Genomic DNA, 14,658 nt, shown 5'->3' on the forward strand with positions numbered 1-14,658 from the left:
CAGTTGATGGAGTTTACATATTCAGAAATCATACTGGATTGCTGCTAAACAATTTTACATGGGAAGAGAGCCATTACAGCAATAGCAATCAGAGTGGTCAGGCTTAACTAGAAATCACATCATTTCTGAGGTAGAACAAAATCACTCCAAATCTTAGTGATCAATGGAAAGCAAGATGATAAGAATGACAGCTTATGCCAACTTGCCATCGCCAAGTGACACTGACATTTTATTTCAGAGTTTGACAGGCAGTCACTGAATTAAGACTGAGTTTGAGCATAAGCGAAGATCAACTCTTGAAGTATGAACTTGACTGTGGCAGCTGCTTTCCCCAGACGCGGAGCACTACAGCACTCCCTAACAGGGCTGTGCACCTGCATGATGCTGACGTTGGCCCTGTTGTAATGAGTGATGCATGCTTAGTTGATTTTCTAGTGAAAGCATGGAGCAGAAAAATTGAGACTGGGCATATCTCTTGTGTAGAGGCATATGTAAAAGAAAAGGGTTTTTTTTCCTCACCTTCTTTTTTCATATCTGTATCAGGCCAGCGAACACCTAACCAGAACTTGCCTTTTACAGGTATCCATCATAATGCTGTAGGCAAGGTGCAAGAATAATGGTGAAAATACTTGAGAATCATGATGGAGACCTCGCTGGAGGCAATTAAAAGATATCTACAACCATCATTAAGATTTTATTCATCATTTGTTCTCTGTCTTGACACTATTAAATACTTCACAGGCAGTTCATATACACTTGCTATTCAGTGACATCATAAGTGATAAAATATTATAAATTACCGGAGTGTTAAATTTTGCACATAGTTCTAAGATAATTAAAGTAGTCTCCTGTGATACAAGGTTGGACACATTAAGGATGATTTCTAGATCAGAAACATATGTACTTGTCAGTGTATTTTTAAAGGTAAGGTATATCTGCTGTAAGGTTTGATGATTACCTTCCAATTATAAAAGACTCAAAGGATGTCTGAATAATACAGTTTCTCACTCAGTTGATCTTTCACTTATGCTGAAAATTACAGTTTCTATATTATCATGATAAATGCCAAACAACTTTGAGTAATAAACTTGAAAACATGTAATTAGCAGACTAATAAATCTTGCTTTAATGAGAAACAGCTGTTCTGTTACACTGTGCCTACAGGACATTCTCATGTTTGGCTCAATGTTTGGGAACATTCTGCATTAATTAGACTTTAAAAGAATAAAAGCAGTTATAAGGCTTTAGCTTGGCTCAGGCAGTCATTGCTTAATTTTATATATGTATTTGATTAGAGAAGTTACGAACAAACATGCTTGAACTTCATTCTTTTTTAGGCCATGCAGCACCACATATTACTACCTGTGCCAACAGGCCATGTTTCCCTGGAGTGTTATGTTTTGATCGGAAACCCCCTTACATCGGATATGTCTGCGGCCGATGTCCAGCAGGGTTTTTTGGAAATGGCCGAATCTGTACCAAAGTCCCCAGACCAGGTACTTTCTAATTTTTAGAATTTTAAAAAGGTTTTGCAGACAAAGGCTGTAAGAAAGTATGAACTAGTATGGCATTACAATACTATGTAATTTATAATCAAACACTGAAGGCTTTTTTCTTTCACTCTTACCTGATGTGCAGCTAGCAGGTCTTATTTCAGGGATACCTGGCTCTATGAGTCAAAATTCAATAGATTAACCACCTCATTTGCAACTAGGGAGAATTCTTCACAACAGGACTTACTAGATGGTATGAATCACCACATCTGTATTTCTGCCACAGCACTGGCATAGGATTTCAAAACATGTTTCCTCCTCAGTAAGATCAGAACATGACACATGGCAGCATCACTCCGCTTTCCTTCTTTCCTAATTCTTTTGCTGCAAGGCATCTGTTCTCCAAGGTGACCTGTGAAGATGATGATAAACAAAGTGTCATATAAGAACAACTACACCAACAACTAATGGCAACAGGTAATTAAACCATTTCAATAGTATCTTTTGTAGCCTGAGCAATAACCTTCCTTAGGGAGCTCTGAAGCTCAGCTGGTCCCATTAATATCTGAAGACTGATCATTAGAACAGGTCTTCTGCTGTGATAAAAGAAAAGCTGGGTCCTGACCTCAGGCAGAAAGTGGCAATAGCACAGCAACCACTCATCAGTCATCCGATCCTGCTCTCTCTCAATGAAATTCTCGTAATTCAATGTATGGTTCTCTAGGGACAGTCTGTATGGTTGTCCCCTTTTTACTGCACAGAGTGATTTGCCAAGAGAACTCATGTTTATTCCTTAATAACAGTAGTTACTAGGTCAGATTCCTTTGTTTTCTTCTAAGTCTTTTTGTTAAGTATTCAAGACAGACCTGGCTTGAAACCTGTCAAATTGTTCCCCAACCTCCTACGCTTGACAAACCCACCTTCGTTCCCCATTCTGTGTCCAAATCAATGACTGTTACCTTGGTGTTATATTTTAATGCACATTCAAAGCAGAAGCAATTTTACTGCTTAGTGTAGGTATCATCCAATCTCTTTGAACTATAAATTGATTTTAGCCAGTTCTCTGAATCTAAAGGTCACAAAAATAAACCCAACATTTTTCTTTCTTTAGCCAGAGTATGTACAATGTATTACTTATTTTGTCAGAGTCACTAAGTCAGCTATTGACTCTTCTATAACTTGGTGGAGCTGTAAAAGCAGTTGAGCAAAAAAAATAAATCATTGTGCATATAAATAAACTAACATTTCTGTGATTGCCCAGAGCTGCACCTTGTCGTTAATGGGATAATGGAATATACATTGTACACCCCAAAGGTCATTTAAATGCTGTTGAGTAGAACAGATAGTCTACAGCTGTAGATATTGGTACAGTAAATCAGACACACTTACATTGTGCTTATGTAAACACTAACCAATAAATTTGTGTATGTTCTAAAAAGGGAAGCGTAGACAGTAGTTGCCATTTACTGTGATTCATACCTATCATACACAACTCCAGGCAAGATTTAAGAAATATCCCAAGTATCAGGATCTGAAACTAATACATGCTTCTTTCAAAAACAAGTTGTATATCAGAGGCTGGGGGGTTGTTTTTCTTTTTCCTCTCAAATACGCAAACTGAGTCTGGGACTTCATGCTGCAAATGTGGCCATGCAATCAGCTTGAGCACTTTGGGAAGGGAATGAAGAGGAATTATTTTTTGTTCCATCAGAACCTTATATTCATTCATGTGAATTATATCACAATATAAACGATGAGAATCTTGTGCCTCAAAGTTAAATGAGAGTAGTAATATTTTTTAATATTTAAAAAATGAAAGCAATTGCTGCAGCTGTATGAGTGTCCTAATTTATGACCAAAATGATCGGTTTAACTTTCTTTCTCATGTGCTTTGCTAGTTCAGGCAGAAGTATTGTATAGCATTGAAGATTAAAAGATAACAGACAAAAAAGAATGAACTTTCAATTAAATTTATGTACAGTTATGGATTATGATTATTGTGAAATCCTCCCTGTTAGAATAATAGCTTCTCTCCCTTGTAACTTATGCTATCAGTCTTCAAATGAAATAGAACAAATCCTCTTCAGCTTGCTACAGTGCTTGTGAAGGTACTGAGATTATGTGTCACTTCTTTCCAACTCTAGTAATTTTAATCTAAAAATACTCTTGCTAATCCCTATTTTGTACTTTTATTGGCTGCTTTTGACATGAAGTTATACTCAATTGTTGTGATTTAAGGATTAAAGGATAAGTATTTTTTCATACAGAAACCGCAAAAATTACCCAACTGCCTTTGTAGACTACTGAGGAGAAAAAATATGCCAGGAGAAAATTGTTTCCTAAGTCAGTGTTTGATGAGCTGCACCCAAAAGTCCTTCAATTTTGATTTATAATCCACAAAGTACGATTTCCTCAGCATTGATATGTGTTAGGTATTAATCTTTTGATGTACTTGACTTACTGCAAACTATGTAACTCCACAAATAAGTTGCTGAGCTATATTTACCTGCTCTGCCAACAACTCGGGGCCTCATTCGGGGCTTTATATCAGTAGTTTGTACCAGTTTAAATCAATCAGACCTGGTTGCAATTGTTTTTGAAGTACATCAGATTAGTCTTAAGGAAAAACATCACCAGTATCAAAGCCGGTATGGAGTTTCATATATAAAGGAAAATTATTATTTTTAAAAATACATTCTCGTATCAGAAACAAAAAACTATTTATCTCCCTTCAAAATCCATAAAGTAGGTATCCTACATTTTTTAAAATATTTACTAGTAGGATCAAAAGTCCCTTAATTTTGCTGGCATTGCAATAAAGAGAAAAGTCTAAGGAATTTAAATCTGTCCAGGCTTCACTGGGCACATTTCACATTTGTATAAAATACCTGTTACCTTTTTGTTAGAAGAGGCAGATCTATTAAATCAAACCATTGTACCATTGGTCACATTCTTGGCACAAAGAAAATGAATATATCCTAATGGGGGATGCTGGTGATGTTACTGCATGTTGCAATATTAGTTCTCATCAGACGGTACTGGTATTTCTCTAGACTGGTTTCATCACTCACAGTCACAGAGATACCCATCTGTTTGCACTTTCTTTAGCAGGTTAGAGAGGTTGGTGTCATCACAAAAGATTTATTTTTTTCCTATTAGTAAATCAGCAACTTTACTGGACAAAGCAGTGCCACATCCATCACCAATAAAAGATTGTTTGTTCAGAGCCAGCTCTTTCTGCCTCTCCTGGTTTAGGGAGCCGAAGATCAAGGGAGAGGACTATTTTATGATCTCTGTTATCGAGTTCTGCTTTTCCATTCTGAACACCACTGCTAGCTCTCCTGCCATAGCAGTTAATTTGCAGTATTGTAGACATTTGGCACTTGATATACTTTTGTATGTGCCAGCTATTTGTTATGTTTATGTACTCTATGTTTTACACTATTCCAGTATCTGCACTGTGCTTCTGAATTCACTTTGATTTTACATCAGAGAGACCTCTGTGACCTTCTCATTTGCACCACTGTCAGATCAACATCAAGGTGTGGATTTAAAAGGAGAATAAAATGTTTTGAATTAAAAGAATATGTGTGTTTAATCACATAGTGCTCAGTCTAACACCAGTGGAAGATACCAGCCTTAAGTTTTACATTCTCATTTTTAACTTTGAAATCACTGCTGTCATTATTAGCACTCATCATTGATCACTGTCCATGAAAAATAAATAACTCCAGTAAGAGCTTTGGTCACCAACCCAAGGTTTCATCTCTGGAGCTAACTGAGGAGTAGGCACCTCTTACTGCCTGGAACCAATCAAATGATTTTGCTTCAAGAGATGACTGAAGAACATGATGTGCTCCTTTCGTCTCTTATCTAACAGAACTGATGAATTTGCATTAAAAAGATCAAGGCCCAGATTCCAGTCTCAGTTACACCAGTGTAAATCATAAGTGATTCCATTAAATGAATAGCATTACCCTAATGGAGTGAGCTAAGCATAGCTCCTGGAAGACAGATCTTAAAATCTATTAAGGTAGGCACATCACACAGAGAACGTTTAAAAATGAAATCTGTGTGTACCAATAGGTGTAGAAAAAATGCACACAATTTTCAGCATTCAGAGGGTGCTTTGCAATGAGTAACTAACCAGTCCTGACTTGGTTTATGCAATGAGTTACAAGGCTCACTTGAAGGCAGGAATATTTTGATGCTGCAGTGCTTAGCTGTGAAGTTGTCTGAGATCCTTGCAAAGAAGGCATAACAGAAATACAAAATAAATAGTAAATAATACTCTGATTTGCCTCTGTGTGGTAATAGCTCTCAGCTATTCTTGTGGCCTCCAAAACCGGGAAGCATTACATCTCGATGCCGTGGCTTCCAGCTACTAGGTCTGACTCAGGGCATTGAAACTCTGTCCACAATTCACCTTTGGAATTTATGTTGGAAGTTGCCAATCCATTTTGCAAATTATGTTTCAGTGTTTCTGGTTTGTGTATTTCAGGACAAAACGTACATTTTTTCAAACTGACCAGTTATGATGTAATGATGTCCCCTTCAAGGGGTATATGATAAAATGGCAACGGAAGTGGGGTTAGAACTGCCACACAAAGACATTCCATATAAATTTGGACTCATGAAAGACACAGTTTTGCAACTGGTATACCAGTAATCTTCGCAAGAGGCCAGGATCAGCCTGTGACCCTTTCCTGCCCTCTGAGTATGTAATTGCCATTGCAAATCCACTCCTGTACTTGTCAAGATAGAAAAGGAATCTGAGAGTCTTTCTGATGGCTTTCTCCTCCTTAGGGATACCTAATAAAATATTAAGTATTTTCAGAAAAATATCAACAGAGGCCTGTACAGTATATGACCCAAACATAAAAACTAAAGTAGGCATGGTGGGAAGAATATGTTTAGATAATTTAAAAGATAAATGGTTTCCAGCTTCACTGATCCATATACTCTGTCAATCCAAAATTTGTTAAGTGCTTCCAATCCAGATAATATATTTAGGAAATGATGTAGCTCAGCAATAGAAGACCAATGAAGCCCAAGCCATAAAACCACTAGGGAAGAGGACTCAGCTATATGCCATGAATAATATTTACATTCAATCAGAACATCAAGTACAGATTACATTTCTCCCCTACCAAGAATGTGCCACCTTTTGCTTAAGCAATCACTGTGCCATCATGACTTTTAAGTGATAATAACAACTCAGTCTCCAACAAGTAGTTTTTTACATTGACAGAACAGAGAGCAAGATTATCTCCTCTTAAAATTTCCAAGCTCATTTAATCATCTGGCTATAATAGCACACAGCTTTTAAAGTGAGCCAGCTCTGTTTCCACAAATTTGATAAGATTGCTGTTTTGTTAAAGGCACTTAGAAGCCCTTTAAAACTGTAAGTAACTCATACTGGACCAATATCCTGGCCCCATTAAAACAACACAAGAGTTTTGCCACTAACTGCAAAAGCAAAGCAGGAGTTGAAGAAAAAGGATTCATAAGCAATGCAGTACAGGGGGGTAAAAACAGGTGTAAAATATACAAACTCATCATTGCTCAGGACAATTTTAGGACTAGTTCCTTAACATCTTGCTGAACAGGTACCTACAGATGTAGTGGCACTCAGATCACTGGACTTGCTTGCGGAATCAGGTGATATTCACTCCCAAACCATGTGAATTTTGTCCCCAAAATTACACGCCACGTGTATAGAGCTGGTTCATTTCTGAAGGGACACAGCAACAGCCTAACACAACACAGCCTAACACAGCTAACACAGCTGATCCTCTGGGATGCAGGAGAAAATGATCTCTCATGCTGATAATTTGTTAGATTAAGAACTTCATAGAATCGTAGAATAGCCCAGGTTGGAAAGGACCTCAAAAGATCATCTGGTCCAACCTTTGATTTCTCAAAGAGAATTTATCTCATATAATATGATAAAAATACAAAAGACTTTTGTTTTCTTTTGTTTTGTTTTAATTTCTGTAGGACGCAGAGGGGTAGAACCACACACTGGAGAGCATCACCAGAGCATTCTGGTCTATAAGTGGTGGAACAGCTGATAAATCTTTTCTATTACTAAAAAATAATAGTTCTTGCTAAGAGTTTCTCCATGCTAACATACGTTGCTTATGGAACTTATAGAATATTGTCTTAAAAATCTCAGATTTGAATCAAGCTATTGGTTTATGAAATTTTAAATTCTTCTTAAGCTAATGTAATACCTCACAGGAAAGGTAATCCTTAAGCCTTCTTCCTTCCTTCTCTCCCAAATGTCTCTGGTCAGTTCATAACTTCCCCTTTATATTTGTTTGAATGCAAAAAAAAGGGGACCTGTTATCTTCTTCACAGCTATTTATGTCACAATGTTGAATCCCTAGGTGACCTCAGCTTGCTTCAGAATTCTTGCTCCATTAAAAACAATGATTTCCATGATACATCCTCAGAGCCTAAGAGAGGAAAAGATTAAAAACAACACTGTTGCTAACTGAGGTGCCGCTATCAGATGTCTCTACTTGCTCATCCTAATACTCTTTCAAAGAGAAAACTACAAACATTATAAAGGCAAGTCTCATGATATGACTGTCCCCAACATGCCACCACCATAAAATTCAAAGGGCGGAAGTAAGTTTTGTCAAGAGCTGATGACACCTACATTAGCAGTGAGCTATAGCTAAATAACCATACTTCAGGAACTGTTGCGTTAACAGCATATGCTGTTCAGATGGAAGATAGGCTTCCAATTCTGCACTAACGCTGCTTGCTTAGCTTGGATTTAGGGATGCTGACCTCTCTTCTAAACTGCAACCTGAATTCAATGCACATTGTTCATAGCCTTTATGCACAGCTAAATGGACACACCGTTTATCATTGCTACCTGCTGGCAGTAGTGAAAAACCCATTTGGTTAAACTAGATACAAATTAGCAGAACTGACTAAGAACTTTTGTGACATACCATCTGAAAACTTATTATTGAAATTCCTTGCTTTTTGTTTTCTATATTAAAAAGTAACTATAGATAGTTGTCAACGTAATCAATTGAGATTGTGGAGAATTCCATAAAAACATGATTTCACTAAGGGTATTTACATGTGCTTATACGGTATTAAAATAGATTCATTACTGGTCTCCATCAAGGGATAGTTCAGATTGTTTCTTGGCTTTCATATGTAAAGTAACTCATTTTTATGTGTTTACAGCCCAAAACAACATAATTACAGTTTTAGACCATTTATTTCGTGAATCAAACAAAAAGGAGAATTTCAGTAAAATATTCAAATTTAAGCTATTTTTTCTTTGAAGAAATATTATGGATTTTCTTTTGAAGAAATGTTATGAACTTTCTTTATAAACTATTATTACAGTTCTAAAGGATTCTACAGAGATGTTTCAGAGAATTAGACAGGAATGCTTCAAAGAGGATCTGTCTTGATTTAGCCTATTTTGTATATATCTATCAACCTGTTCAAGCCATGAGAGAGTCTGAAGGCCCATGAGGCATTATCAGATAAGAACACAGTTTTTATTAATTTTTCCATCTCTCGCAGTGCTGAGAAGAAGTAAAATATACTGCCAATTCCTGAATAGAAAATATAATTTAGTTTTATGAACTCTATCTTAATGCTGTCTTTGTAGCTGCTGAAATAATACAGTTGCAGACTTAAATAATTGGAGAAGGTAGAACACAAAGAGGAGAGGTAAAAGTTCAGACCTGAAAGATGGACAAGGGATAATGAAAGAAAGGACAATAAAACAGTTATGAGGGGGTTCAGTGGGTGATCCATGGTGTTTTGAAACACAACCATACTTCTCCTTTGCTTCCTGTTTTGTTAGCTGGATATTCAGGGAAAAGCACAGGAAAAGCACTTCTACAAACCGCAGCAGAGAATGGGTTAGTCCCAAGGAATGTAAAGAGCATGGAAAGAGATCTAGTACCAAAGGAGCAAGAGGAGCAAGGCTCCTGTGCAAGAGGTGAGAGCACATCAAACGCGTTGAGTTTTTCCAACCCCTAGGAGAGAACTTTTCAATTAAATCCTGAAATAAACTGGAAGGTAGGAGAGGTGTTTGAGAAAACATTGTTTGTTTGTAAAAACATAGCTGGTTTATAAATCTCCATATACGATCCAAAAAAGATACAGAAAAATATTGATAGAGGGAAAAAAATTCCTTGTTTGGGGAGCATGCTCATATCTTTGCAATCAGTAATTCTTACACCATTTCTAAAAACACTGTCTCTGGTGACCCTGACGTTAAAATTTCTATTGAAATCTTACAGAAAACGTCACAAAAAGCAAAAAAAAAAAAACAAACCAACAATCAGAGTCTGCAAACAGAGTGCACAAAATGCATTATTTTCCTCACAGGCCCATTTTTCTGTACAGCTATCATTGTGCTCATTGCCTTCTTGCACTGTTCTTGCACTTTGCCTGCATATGATGCCTTGTCCCAAGAATCCTTCTAACCAAAAGCTGGTGGATACCTCCTTAGAACGCAGATATGATACCGCTATTATCTACTCAGAACACCTAAAAAGAAGCCAATCATTTAAAGTCTACGGAGAAATGGCTTAAATGAATACAAACTAAGACAGTATTAGTGCCCCAACTCTTTAATCTTAATCTCTAAATTATAACAATTTCTACTGAAAAAGTTTTATGACTAGAAAAATATTTCGTATAAGGAAAGGGCTATACCGAAGCAAAATCTTTCTAAGGTATTGTTTGGGTATTTGTTGAGTATGAAAGGGATTATCTTTATGTATTCCTTGACATATCTGAGATAAGATTGAAAATGTTCTCTGACATGTAGTCGGCAATATCATTTCTATGTTCATGAACTGTTTGCTTCCTGCCCAAGCATCTCAGAACCCCCATTTTCTTTAAATAGATCAGTTAATGAATTGGTATGTCAATTATATTGTTCTGAAAACCTAGAGGCAAATGAACTATACAGTGATGCAAACAAATACAAAAGACCTTTAATGTGACGTAAGCAAATACACTATCTCTTCTCGAGGTAATATTTTCGCACATAGGATTTCAACATCCCAGAACTGGAAAAGGAACTCCTGGATGGCAGAGTCTCGACCCCATTCTTTTTGTGGGAATCATTTACTCTGCATACAGGGAGATTCGTAAAGAAAGTTTAGTGGGTGAGCTTAGGGCTGAAGACTCCAGGTTTCCTCCTCCACAAAAAGCATTGTGTTAGAGCAGAATGATTTTGTATTTCATACACACAAAACAAATTTGCATTGCAAATTATGACTAGCATTACATAATCGTGTATGTGCAGCTGCAGCCACATCTGACAAACAAAAGAGTCTGAAGCAGAGGAATAGTTATAATCAGAAGTGGCTGAGTGATGCAGACTCTATAGAACATTCTCTATTGCTCATGATTTTGGTAGGTTAAGGGGAAGAAAATTGCTCACCAGGTAGCAACATCAGCAACACAATCTCATTTTCTATCAGGCTGAAACATAGCTCAGGGACAGTGAACTAGATGTTCACCTTTTAATTTCATCATTAAAGCAACAAGTGAGTAAATGTACCCATCAGAGAAGTGGTGGTTTGAGAGCACAGATTTTACTAAGACTAAGTGTGCCCGTCCAGACGGATACAGAGTCGTGCGACTGCTTTGCTCATGTGCTGACCTGTCGGGATGCAAGGCACACTAGGTCCACAAGCTGTCTCACTCTGTTAGCCCAGCACAAGCTAAATGGCCTGCCTGGTTCGTTCTGTCTGCCTGTGCACAGCTAGTGGCTCGTACACAGCTCCACAACATTTTCTGATTTGCGAATTCCAGATCTGGGCACCTCTTATCTGAAAGTTATTATTCATATCCTCTATTTCCACATTTTTCAAAGTGGGGATTAACTTTTGCCTGTGTCTACTTCCAGTGTGTTGTGTGTTCCTAAGCTCTTTTACAACACATTTTACTTCAATTTTTGACATAAAAAATAGGTAAAGGATCATAAGCTCTAAACTTAAGCTCTTATCTAAATTTATAGTAATATCCCAATCTCAATGAGTTTTTAAAATGCTTTTGTTTCTACAAAAATAATCCTGGGAGTACACCCTTTGTAAAACTTGGCAAGTCAAAGCTGTACCTCACTTAAAGGAGCTGAGGAATTTATTTTGGGAGTTACTGCTTGTGATTGTACGAGAAGGGACATCGGTGACTGGGAAGTTCAGCCAGCATCTGAATGTGGGGAAATTCTGCATGCTTAAGAGGAAGGAAGGGAGAATCAAAGCTATATTTCTGAATATTTGGGAGAGGGAAGACATTAGGGTATGCTTGGATGGCTAAACAGAAGATTTAGGAATTAAACACACTCTGACTAGAGAAGAAAGTTATGCCAGAACTTAATCAAATAAAATGGCAGATTAAGAATTGATGGAAAAACAGAATTTCCCTAGAGCTTCCTATTGACAGCTACTCCATTTCCCTTTTCTCATCAAGTAAATACAGAAAAAAATATTAATGTGGAAAAGTAGAGAGAGAAATGGGATGATCCTTAATACTCTGGTAACAGGACTTCTTAGACCAGTGTAATTTTTCTATTCTCTCTTGACATTTTAAATAAGATTTATGTGCTGGTAGATGTTTCAAATTTTAAATGATGACCGACATAGTGTAATATGTCAGAAGAGCATTTCTCTGTCGACATTCTTCTGAATGAGAAATGTGCTACACAGCATGTACTACTAAATGTTAATAGCTCTAAAACTACACAAATTGTAAATTTATTGAATTGTGTTAATAATGAGATGAATTCTTAAACTATTCAGAGAATTCTGAAATAGTTGTAACCTGTTCAGAATTAAAGGTGCCCATAATACTCTCAACTGACAGGCAGAAGAGATCACAGCCAGATGATCTTGCTAAGGAGAAGGAGCCAGTCTCCACCTGAAGAGTAGACTGGTTTGGGGCATTTTATCAGATTAAGGGAGAGCGCAACGCTTGAGATTACATGGCGATGCTTATAGTGTCTCCCTCATGTCATTACATGAAAAAGTTACATTTACATTTAAAAAAAAAAAAGTAAGTTTCTAACTCTAATAGCTGCAAAGAGAAGCATGGCAATGAAAAGGTAATAAATACTCATGTCTACAAGAAGCTTAAGCAAGTGTTTGAGGTATCAGCTGCTAGTTGTAGGTCAGGATGGGGCTGTCTCCAAGGCACATGCCTTGGGAAGAAAGGGGTGGAGGTGCGTAAGTCTAAGACCAGCAAAGACTTGGGTGAATGGCACAGAGGAATATGGTAACCAACCTGATCCACCCTGTCCCAGGCAGAGTATGAAATGTGTGCTGTTTCTCTGGGAACAGAAATGGTTGGGGTCAGAAGGGGATGTGATTTCTCTTAATTCAGGTCTGGATGTGGTCTTTTTCTGAAAGTTTGTAAATGCAAAAAAAAAAAAAAAAAAAAAAGCCAGAAACACAGAAGAAAGAAAATAGATTAGATTTCTTTTCTGTGTTTAGGAGTGTTGATATCTCACTCTGGATTTGAGAGACTGTCGAGTGTCTTCTCTGTGAACTGCTGTTTTCACTAGCATATATAGTCATTTTATTAACTTCAGAATGAACATGACCCTCTTCAACTACAGATATCCAGTAGTTCACTATAAAATGTAGTTCAAGTGAGAGAAGAAATCAGAATTTGCTGTGCCTTAGCAACGCCATGATGGTATTGGCAAACATGAACCAGAGACCGGTTATGACTATTCTGATTTATGATCTTAGTGCGAGCGGCACAAAATATCTGAAACAATGGGCGAATCGAAGGCTGGGGGGTTCTCGTGTGGGGGAACTCCCGCACCACATAAATGGAAAGTGTCCTGGTGTTGAGTTGGATGAGGGATGTTAAACTTCTGTCTCGGAAATTTGCCCTCTGTCACCCTTGTTCTAATCTTCCCCAGATAGGGGGACAACAGAGGAATCTGTCTTCTCGGGGCCTGATCCACCCCAGCATTACGCTGTGCTTACAGTGGTGTAACTCCGTCAACACGAATGGAGCTCCTGCCATGCACAGCTGGAGCAAAACAGCAGGTTCTTGGTCTCTTATCTGCCTCTGTGAAAAATAAACTCAATCGTTCCACTGCTGCACATTTCCCTGTTGGTATAGGCAGAAATACTGACAGGTAGTGAAAATGTATTTTTGTACCGTCATATAACCTTGAGCACTTTGCCTTGTCATTTTTTTGTTATTTTCATCCAGTCCAATATGTAATCATACAGTGGCATCACAGAGAAAACCAGATTCACGCAATCACACTTCTGCATTGATAATGGGTTATACATTTGAAGATATTGATCGACTGCAAGAAAAATAAATTGAAGTAATACAGGATTTGAGAAAGCTGCTGACTACAGACAACTGAGTCTGCAATCTTTTGGTATACTTCTTTGTTTTAGCTTATTTAGATATCTGGAAGACCATAGAAAGAAATTTTCAGGTATTCCAGAAAATATCTATCGTATTCTGATCCTAACTAAATTGCATGGTGTCGCTGTAAGTAAAAATCTGAAATAATGAAAGCTGAAAGGACACTCTAGTCACCACATTTGAATGACGCCGACATCTTATCAAGTTTAGTGGCCTCTACAGAATGGATGAGGGACCTTGATCAGTATATATCATAATGAACAACCAACCAGAATGTATCACTACTCTTCATTGATAGTATTATTTGAGAGGTAAAAATTGCATTATCATGGATACACTCCAATGGTATGCTTCCCCTTACAGGGAAGGCTGAAGCTTATTTGTGGGATGGGTATATCATCTATATCATCTGATAAAGAAATAAAAGATTTCCCTTTCTCAGGTAGTCAGTATGATCACCTTACTAGTTTAGGTAGGAGGAAAACCCATTTAGTTATGACACAGTGGAAGGGGCTCGAACCTATAATCAGGGCTCATTTTGGAAATTTATCGGAGACGTAATTCAGCCCTTCACTGTCGTTCCTATTGATTTCTGGTCCCTGAATCGAATTTTCTAAAGGCAGTAATGATCATCTATTATTGATAATTTTCTATGGAGATATTTCTTTCATCTTTCTCTCATTCTTTTTTAAAAATCCTTTGACTTCTCCTAATCCTCATGCTCTTTTTGCTGATGTCCTCCCTCCTTCACCATCTCTTTTCTTCCATT

General features: G+C 37.4%; 1 protein-coding gene across 1 annotated transcript in view; it reads left to right on the forward strand.

The window, feature by feature from the left end:
• The window catches only part of LOC142083383 (von Willebrand factor D and EGF domain-containing protein-like), a 183,339-nt gene that overhangs the window by 119,626 nt on the left and 49,055 nt on the right, over positions 1-14,658 (forward strand). Inside the window, exon 20 of the mRNA XM_075152716.1 lies at positions 1,338-1,496. Within this exon, the coding sequence (XP_075008817.1) occupies positions 1,338-1,496 (159 nt within the window). The remainder of the gene's footprint in view (positions 1-1,337; positions 1,497-14,658) is intronic.

The sequence above is a fragment of the Calonectris borealis genome, chromosome 6 (genome assembly GCF_964195595.1).
Source record: "Calonectris borealis chromosome 6, bCalBor7.hap1.2, whole genome shotgun sequence".
Lineage (NCBI taxonomy): Eukaryota > Metazoa > Chordata > Aves > Procellariiformes > Procellariidae > Calonectris > Calonectris borealis.